We start from the raw sequence: 21,196 nt of genomic DNA on the forward strand, positions 1-21,196 counted from the left end.
ACTGCACTCCAGCCTGGGAAACAGAGCAAGACATTGTCTCTTTGAAAAAAGAAAAGTCACTTTGTGAGGCCAAGGCGGGCAGATCACTTGAGCTCAGGAGTTCGAGACCAGCCTGGCCAACATGGTGAAACCCCCGCTCTACTAAAAATACAAAAAAACAAGCCAGGCATTGAGGCGCATGCCTGTAATCTCAGCTACTTGGGAGGCTGAGGCAGGAGAATTGCTTGAATCCAGGAGGCAGAAGTTGCAGTGAGCCAAGATCACTCCATTGCACTCCAGCCTGGGTGACACAGCGAGACTCTGCCTAAAAATAAAAATAAAAAGTCACTCAAAATTATCCTTTTTTGTATGGCTAAACCCCCCACATGCCGTACAATTAAGTTCATTTGTTTCATTCTCTCTCCAGTTTTTAGATGCTTTTCTATTTTGATTTATTTTTGGTTTTCTAATTACACAGTTCTATAGCTGAATGTAAGCACATTTAAAGAGATCTGCTTTCTATTCCTGTGCCCTTCTGCCCAGATAGTAACCTTTTTAATGTCAAAAAATACACATATATATTCTTATTGCCCCGGCTTCTTCTTACATAAATACTATACACACTTTTCTTCATCTTGATTTTTTAAATTTTTTTGAGACAGGATCTCACTTTGTCACTCAGGCTGGAGTGCAGTGGCACAATCACAGCTCAGGGCAGCATCAACCTCCCAGGCTCAAGAGGTCCTCCCACCTCAGCCTCGTGAGTAGCTGGGACTACAGGTGTGCGCCACCATGGCCAGCTAATTGTTTTTTGTATTTTTTTAGCATCTGGGTTTTACCATGTTGCCCAGGCTGGTCTCAAACTCCTGGACTCAAGTGATCCTCCCCGTTTGCCCCCCAAAGTGCTGGGATTAGAAGCGTGAGCCGCTATGCCTGGCCTGATTTTTTGTTTTGTTTTGTTTTGTTTTTGAGATGGGGTTTCACTATGTTGCCAGGGTTGGAGTGCAGTGGTACAATCAGAGCTCACTGTAGCCTCAGACTCCTGGGCTCGAACAATCCATCCTGCCTCGGCTTCCCAAGTAGCTGGGACTACAGGCTCAAGCCACCATGCCTGGCTTGATATTTTTTACTTAACAATGTATTCTGGAGTCACTCCACAGCAGAACACAGAAATAAATGGTCCTTATGCCTTCTTTACAGCTGACCTTCTTTACAGCTGACCTTCTTTACAGCTGACCTCCATCGTGTAGCTTTTCCACAGCTTCCTTAACCAACCAGTTCCATGGACACGGGGCTGTTCTCAGGCTGTCACTGTCCTTTCCTTCTTTCCTAGACAGTGTATATATATGTGTGTGTGTGTATATATATATGTATATATGGGAGAGAGAGAAAGAGAGAGAGAGAGTTGGAGTCTCGCTCTGTTGCCCAGGCTGGAGTGCAGTAGTGTGATCTCAGCTTACTGCAACCTCTGCTTCCTGGGTTCAAGCGATTCTCCTGCCTCTACTGAGTAGCTGGGATTCCAGGCATGCGCCACCACGCCAAGCTAATTTTTGTATTTTAGTAGACAGGGGTTTCACCATATTGGCCAGGCTCGTCTCGAACTCCTGACCTCAGGTGATCCACCTGCCTTGGCCTCCCAAAGTGCTGGGATTATAGGCGTGAGCCACCGCGCCCAGCCCTTTCCTGGAAAGTATATTAACAGTTCACTGGGAAAGGTCCAGGGAGGCAAAGCTGATAAGGAAGAAGCCCTGTCGTTTCCATAGAGTCAGGAAGAAGTATGATCTCTCTTAGAAAAGCAAACCTGGGCTGGTAATGGTGGCTTGGTTCTATTCCTCAGATTCTGAGGAGGAAAGCGATCTGGCACTGCGGAAGGTGGATGAGTGCAGAGGTGGTGTGGCGTCACCCAGCTGCTTTCCATAGCCATTCTCATGGGTGCTGGGCATTCTGCAAGGTGGCTTGCCTCTGATGGATCAGGTTATGGTCCAGGAAAAAACCGAAGGACCTCCCAGGCCTCACTGTGGCATCACGAGCAGGCCACCCTGCCAGCCCTACGCATGGCGGGCTGAACGACTGCTGGGGTCGGGGCGCGTCCAATTCACTCGTGAGCCCAGTTCTTGGCATAGAGTGGCCCAGTGAAAGAGACCACTCCCTTTCCTCACACTCCCACGTCTCCATTGCAAATGGCCCCCACGGCCAACTGTGCGAGAAGAGCCTACGGTGTAACAGGATGCACAGCGAGACGGGCTGGGCAGCAGGGGGTGGGGACTGTGGGGAAGGCAGTGGGGAATGTCGGAACCGGCTTGGCATGTTGGGCCCATATTTCATTTTGTTTTTTGTTTGTTTGTCTGTCTTGAGACAGAGTCTTGCTCTGTCGCTCAGGCTGGAGTGCAGTGGCACAGTCTCGACTCACTGCAACCTCCAACTCCCGGGTTCGAACCATTCTCCTGCCTCAGCCTCCGGAGTAGCTGGGGCTGCAGGTGTGCGCCACCACACCCGGCTAATTTTTGTATTTTTAGTAGAGACAGGGTTTCACCATGTTGGTCAGGATAGTCTTGAACTCCTGACCTCAAGAGATCTGCCCAACTTAGCATGAGCCACCATACCCAGTCGGGTTTTTGCTGCTTTTAATTCTGAAACAGGGTCTTGATTTCGCTCAGGCCAGAGTGTGATGGCACCATCATAGCTCACTGACTTAGCTATTTACTTTTACAATTTTTCAATTAGAGCCTTTGCTGGGACATAAAATCCAGAAGTCTTTTTTTTTGAGCTGGAGTCTCACTCTGTCATCCAGGCTGGAGTGCAGTGGTGTGATCTTGGTTCACTGCAACCTCCTCCTCCTGGATTCAAGCGATTCTCCTGCCTCAGACTCCTGAGTAGCTGGGATTACAGGCAGCTGCCACCACGCCCCGCTAATTTTTGTATATTTAGAAAAGATGGGGTGTCACCATGCTGGCCAGGCTGGTCTCGAACTCCTGACCTCAAGTGATCCGTCTACCTCGGCCTTCTAAAGTGCTGGGATTACAGGCGTGAGCCACCCCGTCAGGCCCGATCTTCCATTTTCAAGAGAAGAGAAAAATACCCATTTTCACGGGAAACCTCCTAGTTTTTTAGGGTGACAATGACTCCAAACCATCGTGCACCTGCCCGGTCCTCTGGGTCCCCGCGCCCGTGCTGAGCTCCCCCAGGCCCCCCAAGCCTGTCTGTCACCTCCAAGGCTGGGCCCTGGGCCAGGCCTGGACGTCTGGGACCCCGGAGACGTCCCCCCACCCGCGGCCTGTAGCCTGCCCCTTCAGCCGTGCCTCGGGCCGGCTACCGCCCGGCTCCTGCCTGGAGGGCAGGCCCCGCCCCGCCCCGCGCCGCGCGGTGGGTGGTGGGTCGGACCAAGCCACAGGCTCCAGTCGGGGAGCAGCACGGGCGAGGCTCCCCCTCCGGCCACGATGGAGTCTTCCGTTGCCATGGAGCTCACCGCTCCAAACCACGCCGCTGGCGCCGCGGTGGGCCATCGCCGAGGACCGCCGCCTCCCTGAGCAGCCCGGGGCTTCTGTGCCCCCGGAGCCCGAGAACCTGGGACCCAGGCCAGCCAGAGGTGGGTGTGGGGGCGGATGCGTTTGACCCTGGGGCTGAGCTGGAAGCGTTTGACCCCCGCCAGCTGTGCCAGAGAAAGGACTGTTAATAGTTCTAGTCCCTGGTTCGTTTCAGGGAACCCGGGCGCTGGCACAGCCTCGATTGAGGGGCCCGCACCTGACTTTGCAGCATAATACATAATAATAATGTATTATTACATTATACATAATACATAATACATAATACATAATGTATTATTATAACACATTTACAAAAACATTAAACAAAAATCAAGGGCCAGCCTGTTTGGTAAAAAGTTAAGACTCATGAGTGTCTGCCTAGCTAAAAAGGAGAGCATGGTCCATAGCCCCAGAGTCATTTGGTTTTAGTATGTATAACCTGGTTTTGGAAGCTGATTTGCCTCTAGTGTTTTGTTACTCCTAAAGGAATACTCCTTTTATCTGCATAAGCCAAGTATTAAGGTAGTCAGCAGGCCTGCTCTAGGGCCCAGAGTTGAAAAGAAATTGACTGACAGCGATTCTCTGGGTAAAGATGGTGCATAAATGCACATGTTCAACTTAGAGATGGGTTCTAAAGCGAACATCAGTAGCTACTACCCAAGTTAAGAAATACAACATCAGCACCCCAAAGTCACTCCCCCTTGCCCTTCACAGACCCGCTCTTCTTGACCATGTCTGACTTTTTCTTCAGTTTTACTTACCCATGCATGCGTCCCTAAACAATATAGTTAACTTTCGCTTATTTTAAACTATATAAACTTTATATTTATATAAAATTTTAAAGATAATATATAATTTTCTTTAGTGTTACTTAACTATGCATGCGTCCCTAAAAAATATAGTTAACTTTCACTTATTTTAAACTCTATATAAAATTTTAAAGAATGTATGTGGTATTATATAAACAATATATAATTTAAATATACTATATAAACTATATATAAAACCATATATAATTTTATGTAAGTTTAATAATATATACTAAACTTTGTATAATACTACATATATTCTTTAAATTTTTTTTTTTTGAGACAGAGTCTCACTGTGTTGCCCAGGTTGGAATACAGCGGGGCGATCTTGACTCACTGCAACTTCTGCCTTCTGGGTTCAAGCGATTCTCCTGCCTCAGCCTCCCGAGTAGCTGGGCTTATGAGCGCCCACCACCAGGCCTGGCTAATTTTTGTATTTTTAGTAGAGACGGGGTTTCCTCATGTTGGCCAGGCTGGTCTTGAACTCCTGATCTCAAGTGATCCACCCACCTTCGCCTCCCAAAGTGCTGGGATTACAGGTGACGAGCCACCGTGCCCTGTTACCTTTCACTTATTTTAAACTTTATATAAACTTATTTATATAAAATTTTAAAGCATATATGCGGTGTTACATAAACCTTGTATTATATAAAGTTATATATTATATGAGGTTTATGTAATCCTACATATACTTTTATATAAGTTTAATAATACATATAAACTTTATGTAATACCACATACATTCTTTAAAATTTTTTGAAACAATCCCAACTTGTATAAAAGTTGCAAGCTCAGCACAAAAAAACTTGTGGTGAAGTATTTGAGAGTAAGTTGCCTCCATGGTGCTCTGTCGCCCCCCCACCCTTGTTGAGTGTATTTTTCCACAAACAAGGACATTCTCCAACACAGCCACACAGGAGGACACAGGCCTGTTGCTGTGTTTACCCCTCAGTCTGTCAAACATGCTTTGCCAGTTGAGCACCAGGCCTCCAACGTGGAAGGATCCAGCCTGGAATCACTTTACACTGAATTCTCACCTTTATTCCCCTTCAGTCCAGAACATTCCTTGGCCTTGCTTTGGCTGTCATGACCCTGACACCTTTGAAGGTCATGGGCCAATTACTTTATAGAAAGTCCCTCCATTTGGTTTCATCTGCTGTGTCCTGGTGATTAGATTCCCACTGTGTGTCTCGGAAAGTCACAGAGGTGACGCCGTGGCCTGTTAGTTCCATCCAGTCAGCGACTCACAGTGGTCACGCTGTCACGTTACTGGTGATGTTCACTTTGAGCTCTTCATCAAGATGGTATCTGCCAGCATCTCCACTGGGAAGTTTTTTTTTCCTTCGTAATTAACAAGCATTTTGTTGGAGGTACTCGGAAGCTATGCAAATATGTCATCACTGGGAGGCTCTCACGGCGCACACCTTCCTCCCCTGCCTGGGCTCTGATACACTCTGCTGGACCACACCTGGGGCTGCCCTCTTCCCTCTCAGGCTCTGCCATCCAGCTCTGAGCCTCAGCCGCACACACCCCCACCCTCTTCACCTGGCCAGGCGCCCGCATACAGCTCTGAGCTGCAACCACACATACCGGCACCCTCCTCACCCAGCCAGGTGCCCTCATACAGCTCTGAGCCTCAGTTGTACACACCGGCACCCTCCTCACCCAGCCAGGTTCCGACAGCCCAGCCTGGGCCACTGTGGATCCTGCTGCACCTGCCCCACCCAGGGAACCTACTGTGACAGTGAAGGGAAGGGGGAGAGGAAGAGTATCAGGCGTGCCTCTGTCTTTTTCTCCTCGGGGTTGTGTGAGAGATTCATTCACACCGTGGCACCACGGCCATCGGGGCTGTCTCTAAGCCTCAGGACCTGAGAATATGACCTTACTTGGACTTACGGTGATGCCTGTAAGTAGCTGAGAGGAGGATAGACTAGAATAGGGTGAGCCCCTCATCCAGTATGACCGGTGTCCTTATAAAAAGGAGAAATTCGGACATAGACATGCACACACAGAGAATGTCCTATGAAGACTGGAATTTTGCTGCCACAAGCCACAGAACTAGCAGAAGCTAGAAGAGAGGCCTGAAACAGTCCCTTTCCTCGTGCCTTCAGAGGGAGCATGGCCCTGCCGGCAACTCGGTTTTAGACGATGGCTTCTAGAACCTTGAGACAACTTCTGTTGTCAAAGCCACCTAGGTTGTGGTACTTTGTTATGGCGACCCCAGGAAGCTGAGACAACAGGTGGGATTTTCTGTGGGGTGTGCTCCTGGGAGAGGAATCGCGGAGCTAGAGGGTGCCGTAGGCAGTCTGAGCTCCTCTTTCCCCAAAAAACCCACGTCCTGATCCTCTGAACCCGTGAGCATGTGAGGGACATGGCATGCCCTTGACTAGGACTGTGAAGTGCCTGTTGAAGTCTTTTGCCCATTTTGGTATGGGGCTGTCTGTCTTCTTCACCCATTCATGGATATTCCTTACGTGGTCTGATAGTAAACCTCTGGGTTATATGCTGTGATTGTCTTCTACTTTGTAGGTTTTATTTAACTTTCCCTAGGATGTCATCTGAACAAAAGATTTGGTTTTGTTTGTTTGTTTGTTTGAGATGGAGTCTTGCTCTGTTGCCTGAGCTGGAGTGCAGTGGCACGATCTTGACTCACTGCGACCTCCACCTCCCAGGTTCAAGGGAGTCTCTTACTTACCTCAGCCTCCCGTGTAGCTGGGGTTACAGCTGCACACCACCACGCCCGACTAATTTTTGTATTTTTTGTGGAGATGGGGTTTCGCTGTGTTGGCCAGGTGGTCTTGAACTCCTGACCTCTAGTGACCCACCTACCTCGGCCTCCCAAAGTGCTGGGATTACAGGTGTGAGCCACTGCTCCTGGCCGGAATGAAAGTTTTTAATTGAAATGTGGGCAACTCTACCACTTTTCCCTTTGTGCCTAATGTTTTTAGTGTCTTATTTAAGAAAGAACAAGGCTCCATTCCTACCCCCATTGACTCCTCGCTACACACTGTAGCAGAATTTTGATTTTTCCCGAACGAGTCTTTAATCCACGTGGGACTGATCTTCAGGTGGGTGCCGACAAGGATGTCCATTCTGTGGCCGCGGCTCAGCAACCCTGCTTCTATCCTGCATAGCGCTAGGACTTGAGGACCGGTTTCTGGCCTCTCTGGTCTGTTCCATTGGTCTGTTTGTCTTGGTCAAAGCACTCTACTGTCTTCATTTTACAGCTTTAGAATCAATCTTGATATCTGGTGGGGCACCCCTTCCCCCTTCAAAACTATGGCTCCATTGTTCTTCCATATACATTTTACAGTTCACCAGACGAGTTTCTCATTCTCTTGCTCTGGCATGCAGACACACACACACACGCTTCTGTTGGGATTTGGATGGGGGTTTTAGGGAATCTGCAGAGCACTTTGGAAAGGACTGACTTCCTGACGACATTGAGTTTCTAGTGCTTGAACATGCAGCTGTTTATTTATTTATTTATTTATTTTAATTTATTTTTGTGAGATGGAGTGCAGTGGCGCGATCTCGGCTCACTGAAAGCTCCGCCTCCCGGGTTCAAGCGATCCTCCTGCCTCAGCCTCCCGAGTAGCTGGGACTACAGGCACCCGCCACCACACCCGGCTCATTTTGTTTTTGTATTTTTAGTAGAGACGGGGTTTCACTGTGTTGGCCAGGATGGTCTTGATCTCCTGACCTCATGATCCACCCGCCTTGGCCTCCGAAAGTGCTGGGATTACAGGCGTGAGCCATCACGCCCGGCCTATTTATTTAGATTTTCTTTTAGAAAAAACTTTTATTATGGAACATTGCAAAGTCAAAAAAGCCGCAGGTGTCAGTCTCACAGCCTTCCTCTCCCATTACCCCTCCCTACTTGTAGTTCTAGACCAGCATGTTTCAAAGAAAATCCCAGGCATGATATCATTTCACCTGGAAAAACCTTTGTAGATGCCTCTGACAGATAGAAACTTGTTTTTAGCATAACCACAAAATCATCAACCCCAATACAATTAATAAGTTCTTGTTTTTTTATTTGTTTGTTTGTTTTTTTGAGACGAAGTCTCGCTCTGTCACCCAGGCTGGAGTGCAATGGCGTGATCTCAGTTCACTGCAACCTCTGCCTCCCAGATTCAAGCGATTCTCCTTCCTCAGCCTCCCAAGTAGCTGGGATTACAGGCATGCACCACCACACCCGGCTAATTTTTGTATTTTTAGTAGAGACAGGGTTTCACCATGTTGGCCAGGATGGTCTCAAACTCCTGACCTCAAGTGATCTGCCCGCCTCAGCCTCCCAAAGTGCTGGGATTACAGGTGTGAGCCACCGCACCCGGTCCACATTAATAATTTCTTAATGGAAACTAATGCCAGTTTGTGCTCATTTTCAGGAATTGTCTCAAAAATGTCTTTTACAGCTGGTTTGCTTGAATCGAGATTCGAACAAGATCCCCAGGTTGCATGTGGCCAACTTGTCTCTCGAGGCTCTTTTGACTTAAAGACCTCCCCTTCCTTATCTTCCCCCAGGCCATTCATTTGTTGAAGAAACGGGGTCATTTGTTCCATTTATTTTTATGTCCGTCTCCTTTAATGTTGCCCGAGGAGGTTCCTCGTTTTCTCTGTGGAGGTGTGTGTGTCTTTTGCTGTATTTATTCTTGAGCACTTCGTAGTTTTTTATGTAATTGTAAATGGTAGCTTTTCTAAATCTTATGTTCTCATTATTTCTTCTGATAAATAGAAATATATGGCCGGGCACGGTGGCTCAAGCCTGTAATCCCAGCACTTTGGGAGGCCGAGACGGGCAGATCACGAGGTCAGGAGATCGAGACCATCCTGCCTAACACGGTGAAACTCTGTCTCTACTAAAAAAAACACACACAAAAAAACTAGCCGGGCGAGGTGGTGGGCGCCTGTAGTCCCAGCTACTCAGGAGGCTGAGGCAGGAGAATGGCATGAACCCGGGAGGCGGAGCTTGCAGTGAGCTGAGATCCGGCCACTGCACTCCAGCCTGGGCGACAGAGCAAGACTCTGTCTCAAAAAAAAAGAAATATACTTGGTTTTTATTATTGAAGTTGTACCTAGCAACATTACTAAGTTGTTTTAATTAAATAACTTATCTGTATATTTGTTTAGATTTTCTAGGTATACAGTCATTTTATCTGAAATAATGACCATTTTTCCCTTCCATTCCTTATCCCTTTTATTTATTTATTTATTTCTTTTTTTTTGTTTGTTTGAGGCAAAGTCTTGCTCTGTTGCCCAGGCTGGAGTATAGTGGCATGATCTTGACTCACTGCAACCTCCACCTCCTGAGTTTCAGTTTCAGCAATTCTCCTGCTTCAGCCTGCTGAATAGCTGGGATTACAGATGCCCCCCACCACACCCGGCTAATTTTTGTATTTTTAGTAGAGCCAGGGTTTCACCATGTTGGTCAGGCTGGTCTTGAACTCCGGACCTCAAGTGATCCACCCACCTTGGCCTCCAAAAGTGCTGGGATTACAGGCGTGAGCCACCGCACCCAGCCGATATTTCAGGAGACCTTCTTTCTGTTATTGCCATTCCACTTAGAAACCCACATGAGATCACACGCTTAATTTGATTTTTTTCTCTATTTTTTCGTATGTTTAAATTAGCACCCATAATGAATAATTTGATCAATGAATAATCTGATCAATCAACATTAAATGCAGATTTGAAGCTGCTGAGTCTTCCTGGTGAATTGAATATGCGGTTAGAATGTGTCCCCACTGCTGTTCCTGCTTTTTGCCTAAGTTTTTTGTCTGTTTCTAGACGACTCCAGTAACTTCCTATTTATGGTTCCTGCATTTCTTTCTGACTTTTAAAATGCAATGCTTCTTAAGCTTGTGTTTTAGATGTCTCTCTCTCTCTCTTTTTTTTTATTTTTATTTTTATTTTCTGAGACGGAGTCTTGCTCTGTGTCCCAGGCTGGAATGCAGTGGCACAATCTTGGCTCACTGCAAGCTCCGCCTCCCGGGTTCATGCCATTCTCTTGCCCCAGCCTCCCGAGTAGCTGGACTACAGACGCCCGCCACCTCGCCCGGCTAATTTTTTGTATTTTTAGTAGAGACGGGGTTTCACCGTGTTAGCCAGGATGGTCTCGATCTCCTGACCTCGTGATCCTCCTGCATCGGCCTCCCAAGGTGCTGGGACTACAGGGGTGAGCCACTGCGCCCGGCCTGGATGTCTCTTTTAAACTGTAGAGAGTTTGGCCAGGTACAGTAGTTCGCACCTGTAATCCCAGCACTTTGGAAGGCTGAGGCAAGCGGATCATCCGAGGTCAGGAGTTTGAAACCAGCCTGGCCAACATGATGAAACTCCGTCTCTACCAAAAATACAAAAATTAGCTGAGCGTGGTGGCCCGTGCCAGTAATCCCAGCTGCCCAGGAGGCTGAGGCACAAGAATTGCTTGAACCCAGGAGGTGGAGGTTGCAGTGAGCCAAGATCGCACCTCTGACCGCCAGCCTGGGTGACAGAGTGAGACTCTGCCTCAAAAAAACAAAAACAAAAACATAAAAAGTTAGTTTGATTTTTTTTTTTTTGGTTCTTGGTTTTGTTGTTGTTGCTGTTGTTTAGTTTGTTTGTTTGTTTGTTTGTTTGTTTGTTTGAGATGGAGTCTCACTCTATCTCCCAGGCTGGAGTGCAGTGGCGTGATCTCGGCTCACTGCAAGCTCTGCCTCCTGGGTTCACACCATTCTCCTGCCTTAGCCTCCCGAGTAGCTGGGACTACAGGCACCCGCCACCACGCCCGGCTAATTTTTTGTATTTTTAGTAGAGAGGAGGTTTCACCATGTTAGCCAGGATGGTCTCGATCTCCTGACCTCGTGATCCGCCCTCTTCGGCCTCCCAAAGTGCTGGGATTACAGGCGTGAGCCACCGCGCCCGGCCTGTTCTTGGTTTTTAATGCAATTCAATAATATACTTCCCTTTAGCTTGGTTATTTAATCTATATTTTTACCTTTACTTAGGTTTTAACCTGAAAGTTTCTTATTTTGTTCATTCTTCAACTTTTTTTTTTTTTTTTTTTTTGAGACTGAGTCTCATTCTGTTGCCCAGGCTGGAGTGCAGTGGCATGATTTCAGCTCACTGCAACCTCTACCTCCCGGGTTCAAATGATTCTCCTGCCTCAGCCTCCTGAGTAGCTGGGATTACAGGGACACGCCATCATGCCTGGCTAATTTTTGTATTTTTAGTAGAGATGGGGTTTCACTATGTTGGCCAGGCTGGTGTCAAACCTTAAGTGATCCACCCGCCTCGGCCTCCCAAAGTGCTAGGATTATAGGCGTGAGCCAGCTCACCTGGTTTGTTCTTCAGCATTTTTACGAGAATTAAAGTACAGTCCTATCCAGCATTTCTGATGGTTTTCAGTGTGATGACGGCACACTGGCTGGCCACGTTACCACGGTGGAACTTCCACGCGTTCCTGGGTCTCTCGGTTCCGGATCCCACTGCTCCCACCGGAGGAGCACCCGAAGCTACCCATTCCTGAGCCTTTCACAGCTGTGTGGCAACGTCGGCTTTGTTCTCAGCTTCCCCTGCAGAGGGTCAGCCAGCGCCTCTGTCTGCAGGGACAGCCACCCTCATCCCTCCACCTCCTGCTTCTCTTTGCTCCTGTTTCTCCCACTGGCCCTTGCCCTGGTAGATTCATGTACTGAAAACAGTACATCTACCCCCTGTTGTTAGTGCGGACTCAGTAGAGATCAGAGGTGACTGCCTGTTGGAAGTGCCGTCTTTAACGGATGCTCAGTGTATATGGTTTCGTGTGATCATCTGCAATGGAACTGTGTGTGCACAAGAACACCTTTTATAAGACTGTCACCCACTGGGTGTCCAGCAAAACGAGGTCACGGAGGCCACAGGGAATTCACGAGCACCGAGCTGAGCAGGTTTGGCCGTTTTCTGAATATCTTCTGAAAACCCGGCCTTTCAAAGACTAGCAAGTTAATCAGTTCCTTCAAGGGGAAAAATATTGTTGGAATTTTACAAGATGCCTTAAAATTCTGCCTCTCAGGACTTTAAAATGCAATTGTTTCTTTGTAAGTTTAAAAAATTGCTGGCATTGATATATTAATAATTCATCCAAGAAACATTGCTAGGCACTGAAATATTTTTAGTGAATTATTCTGAAGCAATTGCTAAGTTAAGCAATGAGAAACAGCCCTCTACAATTTTACAGTTTTATAATGTCAACATTTATGTACATAATGTCAACATTTATGTACATTTCACCTGGAATTACTCATTATTTCAATGTGAAATAGTAGTGCTAATTCCCAATGTAAAATGTCTGTCTCTATGATAGATACGTTGACTTATAAGCTTTTTTTTTTTTTTTTTTTTAACAACTTTAGAGTCAGGGTCTTGCTCTGTCACCCAGGCTGGGCTGCAATGGCACAATCGTGGCTCACTGCAGCCTTGACCTCCTGGGCTCAAGTGCTCCTCCCACCGCAGCCTACTGAATAGGTGGAACCACAGATGTGCACCACCATGCCTGGCTACATTTTTTAACTTTTTTTTTTCTTTTTGAGACGGAGTCTGTCTCTGTCGCCCAGGCTGCTAGGATGCAGTGATGTGATCTCAGCTCACTGCAAGTTCTGCCTCCTGGGTTCACACCATTCTCCTGCCTCAACCTCCCCAGTATCTGGGACCACAGGCGCCCGCCACCACACCCGGCTAATTTTTTGTATTTTTAGTAGAGACGGGGTTTCACCGTGTTAGCCAGGATGGGATGGTCTCAATCTCCTGACCTCGTGATCCACCCACCTTGGCCTCCCAAAGTGCTGGGATTACAGGTGTGAGCCACCGCGCCCGGCACTTTTTTTTTTCTAGAGATGTAGGTCTTACTGTGTTGCCCAGGCTGGTCTCAAACTCCTGGCTTCAAGAGAGCCTCCCAGCGCAGGCTCCCACGTTGCTGGGGTTACAGGCATGAGCCACTGTGCCCGGCTGATTTGTAAGCATTTGACATCAGCTCTTTTGTATATTAATCATGGTACAAGCATGATGTGATTAATAGGTGTTAAAACCAATCACATATTTAAGGTATAATAGAAAATAGCCACTGTCTGGGCACAGTGGCTCACGCCTCTAATTCCAACACTTGGGAAGGCCAAGGCAGGTGGATCACTTGATCCCAAAAGTTTGAGACCAGCCTGGGCAACACGGCAAAACCCTGTCTCTACAGAAAATACAAAAATCAGCTGGGTGTGGTGGTGCGTGCCTGTAGTCCCAGCTCCTTGGGAGGTTGAAGCAGGAGGATCAGTTGAGCCCAGGAGTTCCAGGCTGCAATGAGCTGTGATCGCACCACTGCACTCCAGCCTGGGCAACAGAGTCAAACCCTGTCTCAGAAAAATAAAATAAAGTTAGACATTAAATTTGATTCTCACCCGAAAAAATAAGTAAAGAGTTTGTGATTTTAACATTGTTTCTTTCTTTTCTTTTCCTTTTTTTTTTTTTTTTTTTTGAGACAGTTAGAATGCAGTGGAACGATCTCAGCTCACTGCAACCTCCACCTCCTGGGCTCAAGCAATTCTCCTGCCTCAGCCTCCCAAGTAGCTGGGACTACAGGTGCCCGCCACCACACCTGGCTAGTTTTTGTATTTTTAGTAGATATGGGTTTCACCATGTTGGCCACGCTGGTCTCAAACTCCTGACCTCAAGTGATCCACCCACCTCAGCCTCCCAAAGTGCTGGGATTATAGACAGGAGCCACTGCACCCGGCCTGTTTCTTAAGTGAAATTATTTAGTTCCGACATACGGACACAGAAGATTCAGTACCAAGAGTTCCACACGAGCAAGCTCCTAACATTCCCAAAGTGATAACCAAAGTGTAATGATAATTTTGAAATTATTTAAGAATTGGTTTTGGTGCCAGATGTAGTGGCTCAAGCTTGTAATCCCAGCACTATGGGATTGAGGTGGGCAAATCGTGGCTGAGACCAGGAGTTCAAGACTAGCCTGGGCAGCAAAGAGAGATCCCCCCCATCTCTACTAGTAATTTAAAAATTACCTGGGCATGGTGGTATATGCATGTAGTCTTAGCTACTTGTGAAGCTGAGGCAGGAAGATTGCTCGAGCCCAGAAGTTTGAGGCTGCAGTGAACTATGATTGAGTCGCTGCGCTCCAGCCTGGGCAACAGAGTGAGAGCCTGTCACAAAAGAAAAAAGAAACTGCCCAACAATGTTCCCGAGTATCCCTTTACACCTTTACACTCCCACCAGCAACACGGGTGATGCCAGCCCTTCCACAGCCTTGCCAGTGCTTACTGTTGGCGTTTTGATCTCAGGCATTCTTTTTTTTTTTTTTTTTTTGAGTTGGAGTTTCGCTCTGTCGCCCAGGCTGGAGTGCAGTGGCGCGATCTCAGCTCACTGCAAGTTCTGCCTCCTGGGTTCACACCATTCTCCTGCCTCAGCCTCCCGAGTAGCTGGGACCCCAGGCGCCCACCACCGTGCCTGGCTAATTTTTTCTTTTTTGTAGTAGAGACGGGGTTTCACAGTGTTAGCCAGGATGGTCTCCATCTCCTGACCTTGTGATCCACCCGCCTCGGCCTCCCGAAGTGCTGGGATTACAGGCGTGAGCCACTGCGCCCAGCCTCTTTTGAGCTTTTAAACTGGACTTTGGACTTTATGTGGCTGATAGGAGCTCTTCGTGTGTTCCAGATGTAAGACCTGTGTCACGTATGTGTGTGCTGCAAACATTTTTTTCCTAATCTGTGGTTTATTTTCTTAATGTCTTCTTTAAGAGAAAGTGTTAATTCATCTTTTTTTAATCTACGATTTTATTGATCTGTATTTTGTGGTCATCTCTTGTAGCTGATTTCTATCTCCCAGCATGGAGGACGACGGCAGCCTGCTCCCCGAGGACGGGCTTTTGGACGATGCCCCGCTTTTGGAAGATGGTAATAAAGCTTCTGTCACAGTAGCACAAGTTTCAGCAACAAGAAAGACAAACGATATGCTCCGTAGTCGCCCTTTAATTCCGTTTGTTTGTGGGAGAAGGTATCTTTGATGCCCACGTTTTTCTCTCAAAGAGGGAGCTTATGTTATTGTCTTTATTTGAAAGAAAGATAAATTGTGGCTGAGATGTTGAAGGCAGCAGACCATAGTTTTCTAGTTTCCAACATCAGTATTGAGAAATCTGGTGCCATTTTTATCCCAATCCTTTGAATGTGACCTATTTTTGTTTTCTTTTCCTGGAAGCTTTTTTTAAAAAATCTCTGATGATCTGAAATTTTTCTGAGACGTGCCTTGATTTGGTTCTAGTTCTGGGCACAGGCAGGCCATCGCAATCTGGAAATGCATTTCCTTCCCACTCCCACCCCACTCCCCACCTCGTTTTGGGTTCTGTAGTATGCTGAGTCAGCTGCCCGTCTCCCGGCGCTGAGTGGCCTTCTCCCCCCCGCCCCCCACCGCCGTCTCCTTCTCCTGCCCCGCTTGCGACTGTGGCTTTCTGCCTTTTCCGTCATTTTGACTGAGATTTAATGAAGGGAAGAAAAGCTGTGTTCCATTTGCCACGTTTTGCCGGAAGTCCACTGTAATCTTCTGAGATAGTGACCTTCCGCCTCTTTTGTCTGCGAACCCCTTTACGTTCTTAAAAATTATTGAAGAGCCAGAGAACATTTGTTTATGTTGCCTGTATCTTTCAATACTTATTGTATCAAAAATTAAAGCTGAAACCATTTTAATACTTAGCCACTTAAAATAGCAATAACAAACCTATGGTGGTAACGTAAGAGTCCGGTGTAACAGAAGACAGCTGGCATCTCGGAGCTGTCTGTTGTGACGTCACCTGTCATATGCGGCCTCTGGAAAACGCCACTGTCCTCTCGTGGGAAGACAGTGAGGAGACAAATGGCGTGCGAGTGTGATCATGAAGACAGTTTTCACCTCCCAGGTCCTGAAAGACACTCAGGGACTCTCAGGGTTCCCTGGATTTTGCTTTGGGAACCATCAAGTTAGAGCTTGTCAAGATTTATCCTAAAACTGGCGGGGTGTGGTGGCCCACACCTGTCATCCCAGCACTTGGGGCGGCCGAGGCAGGTGGATCACTTGAGGTCAGGAGTTCAAGACCAGACTGGCCATGACGGGGAAAGCCTCTCTCTACTAAAAATATAAAAGTTAGCTGGGTGCGGTGGGACACTCCTGTCGCCTCAGCTACTCGGGAGGCTGAGGTGGGAGGATCCCGTGAACCTGGGAGGCGAAGGCTTCAGAGAGCCAAGATCGCACCACCGACCGCACTCCAGCCTGGGCAACAGAGACTCCGTGTCAGGTTCATGACTACGCCGAACGTCATGTTGAGGTCCAAAGGGAGTGGGTGGATGAGCGGAGGGAACCCTCGGGGGGCCGCAGGCAGGTGAAAAAGGGTTTTATTCAGCAGCAGCTCTGACCAGTGGCTTCCTCTCACACTGTCCGCCCTGTCCTGGCGGCTTAGTCGGTGGCTCCCACACACACAGCTGCACGGCCGGCTCTCCCTTGACTTCAGGGTCAACAACGTCAGTCTTTCTCTGGGTACGAGCCAAGCGGGGCTGTGCCCGGCCCCCCGCGTTGGTCTGCAAAATGGACGTCCCTGACTCTCTCTCTCGGGGCGCCAGCGCCCCAATCCCACTGCGTCACCCAGGCTGCTTACCTCCGCCTGTGCCTGCTTGGCTGGTTCCTTACACTCTGTCCCAAAAAAAGAAAAGGATTTACCTTAAAACTTCAGACACAAATGTTTGATCTACTTTTTTTTTTTTTTAACCTCTTGCCTTGATTTCTAGAAAGAGATGAATTAGAGGATCCGGAGTTTGACATCAGATGTCTTCTGCAGGAAGCTGAGGATGACATGGACCCAGGACACAGCAGGTAACTCAGAGGGTGGGGGGTGAAGGGAGCAGGGCGGCTGCCTCCTCCCTCCCACAGGCTGTAGCTCCCACCGCTCCCTCCTGAAGCAGAACTGTCAGGCACCTACCCCGGCAGGCTACACCGAGGAATGAGTTCTGAGCCTGCGGCCAGGGTGGTGGTAGCTGGTGTCCTTTTCATCCTAAGCTCAGTGAAAGAACTCGATACTGATGCTGATAAATTGAAGAAGAAAACAGCTGAGGACAGAATGCAGGCATTTCACCTGCGACAGAACCTGAGCACCCTGGATAAGATGCATGAGGAGCAGGAGCTTTTCATTGAGAAGATGAGGTGAGCTGGGGCTGAGGCCACTGCACCTCCGCCTCTTGCTGCCCCCCCCCCCCAGGCCGTGACGCAGGTGCAGCAGGGGTGGTCCTGTGCCTGTCATCACCCTGAGGGCCTGCAAGGGAGGGTCCCACAGGGTCTCTATGGAGGAGAAGTTCTGCAAGCCCCACTCAGGAGCTGGTGCCCAGCGCTCCCAGCCCCCTTCCCACAGAAAAGGTGGAAACAAGCAGCCCCGCTGCCCCCAACGCCAACCAGAGTTGCCAACGGTCGGGCTTTCACTGTAGCTTCTTTCTCTGTGTTTGTGTGTGTTTGTATTTTATATCTACGGGTCTTTTTGCTAAATTATTTTAAAGCAAATTACAGACATGAGAGTTCACTCCTAAATATTTCGGTGTCTCCTAAAAAATAAAAGCATTCAGCTGAGAGTGGTGGCACATGCCTGTGGTCCCAGTCACTTGGGAGGCTGAGGCCAGAGGATCGCTTGAGCCCAGGAGGTCAAGGCTGCAGCAAGCCTGGGCGACAGAGCAAGACCCTGTCTCTGAAAATAAAAAAACTAAAAGATAAATGTTCTTCTGCATACCTTGGGCACTTAACTTGGGTACTTCACCCAGGGAAACTACGGTTTCCCTCCTTGGCTCCTGCAGCGCCTGTGTGTCTTCCAAGTGACCTTCATGGCCGGCGCGGTGGCTCAGCCTGGAATCCCAGCACTTTGGGAGGCCGAGGCGGGTGGATCACCTGAGGTCAGGAGTTTGAGACCAGCCTGGCCAACATGGTGAAACCCCATCTCTACTAAAAATACAAAAATTAGCCGGGCGTGGTGGCGCGTGCCTGTAATCCCAGCTACTTGGGATGCTGAGACAAGAGAATCACTTGAACCTGGGAGGCAGAGGTTGCAGTGAGCCGAGATCCTGCCGCTGCACTCCAGCCTGGGTGACAAGCAAGGCTCTGTCTCGGAAAAAAAAAAAAAAAAAAAAGTGACCTCCAGAGCTCGTGCTCTGGGCTTTGCTCCACTGTTTGTACCTGAGGCCGGAGTCGCCTCCAGGAGCTACCGTGTGAACCGGATTCCGACCCGGCCCATGCCCTGCTGGTGATCTGGGCCTGCCTGGCCCACGCTCTGGAAGACGGTGGAAGAGCTCCAGCTCGTCCCCTCCCGTGGGCCCCAGACCTCCCACCACGTGCCTTTCACACGCAGGAGCTTGTTTATGCACACTCAGGTTCCCTCCCGCTCCTGCACTGTCCTCGGCCCCAGGAGCATGTCACCTTCGGGTGGGGGCCACACAGTTGCCCCTGGGCAGAGTGTTCCAAAAATGGACGACAGGACCCTGCTTGTGTGGCTGGAAGGTGTTAGAGAGACCCCCTGACCTGGGTGAGGGGGGCTCTGGGGGTCTGGCTCTGCCTCACCTGGCCCCACTGCCACTTTGGAGGCTGGAGTTTCAGGGAACCATCATCTGACCCTTGCTTCCCTGTTCCAGAGGGGAGCTGCGCACCTGTCGGCAGAGGCAGGACCTGATCGGCAAGCAGCAGGAGGCCGTGGCAGCCGAGATCGCCACAGAGGGAGAGGCGGGCAACATGTAGGTGGCCCTCGACAGAGGGCAGGGAATTGGGCATGAGGTCAGAGCAGAGGCTCATTCGTTCACCCAAAGTGGGGCGTGAAGTGCCTGCTGCGTTCAGGCCGGTGAGGAGCCCCAGTGTGAGGCCACAACACACACACAGAAGCACGTGAGGTCGGCAAAGCTGGGGCCTGGAGGGCGCCAGGGCTGGATCTCTGGGAGGCAGAACTGCGTGGATCAGCAGTTAGGAGAATGCCCCTCGGGCCACTCTTGCCTGGAGCAGCAGGGTGGGGCAGCTGAGGGTGGGGTGAGAGGTGAGAGGCCCACATGGGTCCCACACTGCCAGGTGGGAGGGCCTGTGGACGCTGGAAACGCCAACACTCACCGACAGGCACTCCCAGAGCTGGCTCCACGGCTGCAGCTCCAGCCTCGCCTCACCCTCCAGGGGCCGGGGGCTTGCAGGGCCTGCCGAGGTCAGCCCAGCCCAGGGAAGGCCCCAGCAGGGTGCCCGTCCTGGAGGTGCTGGTGCCAACGTGGGGAGCAGAGGGCCAGCAGCCAGGGGCAAGGGAACCAGCAGGTCCTCCCGGCCCTGGAGGGTGAGGGGCTTCTGGCCATTGTGGGCTGGGGGGGCATGAGGGTCAAGGAGCAGACGGGGCTGCCCAGGTCTCTGCAGGGTTTTGACCTGCCTCATTCCTGGACCGTGGCACCCAGGATCTAGGGGTGACCGCCGTACCTGGCCAGCTGCTCAAAGCCCACCCCTTGCATCCACACGGCCGGGACCTCTGGCCAGCATCGCGCTGTGCTGCTCTCGTGGGCAGCCGCCCACTGCCGGGGAAGTGGTCTCTAGGAGCGCGGCTGGGCTGGTGCTGGATGTGCACTGTGTGGATGATGCCCCGGAGGGGAGCAGGAGGGAGGGAGGGGTCCCAGGGTACCCCGACGCAAGGGCCTGGGGCTTGTCAAATGTGCTGGGTCCTTCCCAGGCCAGAGGCCTGGACGTCTGCTGCCCCCAGGGGCTTCATGCAGGGGCGACTGAGGGTCCAGGGCAGGCTCCCCAAGCCCTCACTCCCCCTGGGGCTGTGCCATCTGGGCACTGCCTGCCCAGCAGAAAGTGGGCATGTGGAGAGCCTCCCACCAGCCCCACACTCCACCAGCTAGGTAGCCCAGCACCACGATTTCCCTCCTGAGGGAGAGGAGGCCAGGGGGTGCCGGGTGAACCTGGGTGGCCCCTGGGTGACTGAGGCCTGACACACACCCGGCCTGTCCCTTTGCCACTGCAGGGCCACTGTGGGCCGTCTCCAGGCCGTGTCCAGACGCCTGTTTGTGGAGCTGGAGAATGAGAGAGACCTGCAGTCGAGGACTGAGGCCGTGCTGAAGGAGAGCGAGTGAGTCAGTGTGGACTGGCAGCAGGCGGGGCTCCAGAACGGCGCGGGTCCTTCCCACCTGGGGGCGGAGAGCAAGATCTGGGGGGGTTGCACCTGACCGGGAAACTGCCGGGAAGTGGAAAGGGGATTCGGTGAATGCAGTGGTTGGAAGGATCAGTCTTCACGTCGCCTTCTTCCTTTTCTCTGGGTTTGTTTATGTTCCTAGGAACTCCAATATCAGGTTATTTTTCCTCTTTCCTCGTTTCTCATGCTTTGCGCTTCCACAGAACAGCGAGCTGGGTTTTCAGAACCCAGGCGAGAGCTGCCTCGTCCTAAACACTTTCCTGTGGAGTTGGGTTGGATGCGTCCACATCCAACCTCTGGCGAGTTTGGCAAAAAGGGGTTTGGGAAGGTGCACGAATTGCTCAGAGCGACTGAGGGGACCCTGAGCTGGCCTCAAGTAGGACTCCCGAACCCACATGGCCCCCAGCCCCAGGAGCTGCAGCCAGGTCCATGGCGTCCACAGCACTGACCCTGCACGTGCCCAGGATGACCTAAGCTTTCCAGCCTGGGCAGGGCAGGGGGCGCAGAGAGGGCTGAGTGCGGGCCTCAGGCCACCCCGCCCACAGGAGTGCCCATGCCACCGGCCCTTGTGCGACCTAACATCTCGGCCCCACCCCAGTGAAGACACCACTGGGCTTTGACCCAGTCTCTGACCCGTGCTCGCTGTGATGTAGTCACGACCCAGTCTCTGACCCGTGCTCGCTGTGATGTAGTCACGACCCAGTCTCTGACCC

The 21,196-nt window shown here is 50.3% G+C and overlaps 1 protein-coding gene across 1 annotated transcript in view; it reads left to right on the forward strand.

The window, feature by feature from the left end:
* Positions 1-3,428: 3,428 nt before the first annotated feature.
* The window catches only part of LOC111532752 (cilia- and flagella-associated protein 74-like), a 44,256-nt gene continuing 26,488 nt past the window's right edge, over positions 3,429-21,196 (forward strand). The window contains 6 exon segments of the mRNA XM_026457478.1: positions 3,429-3,565; positions 15,140-15,225; positions 17,083-17,167; positions 17,351-17,494; positions 18,961-19,059; positions 20,316-20,420. Of these exon segments, the coding sequence (XP_026313263.1) occupies positions 15,159-15,225; positions 17,083-17,167; positions 17,351-17,494; positions 18,961-19,059; positions 20,316-20,420 (500 nt within the window). The 5' untranslated portion in view covers positions 3,429-3,565; positions 15,140-15,158.

Source organism: Piliocolobus tephrosceles, chromosome 1 (genome assembly GCF_002776525.5).
Source record: "Piliocolobus tephrosceles isolate RC106 chromosome 1, ASM277652v3, whole genome shotgun sequence".
Taxonomy (NCBI): domain Eukaryota; kingdom Metazoa; phylum Chordata; class Mammalia; order Primates; family Cercopithecidae; genus Piliocolobus; species Piliocolobus tephrosceles.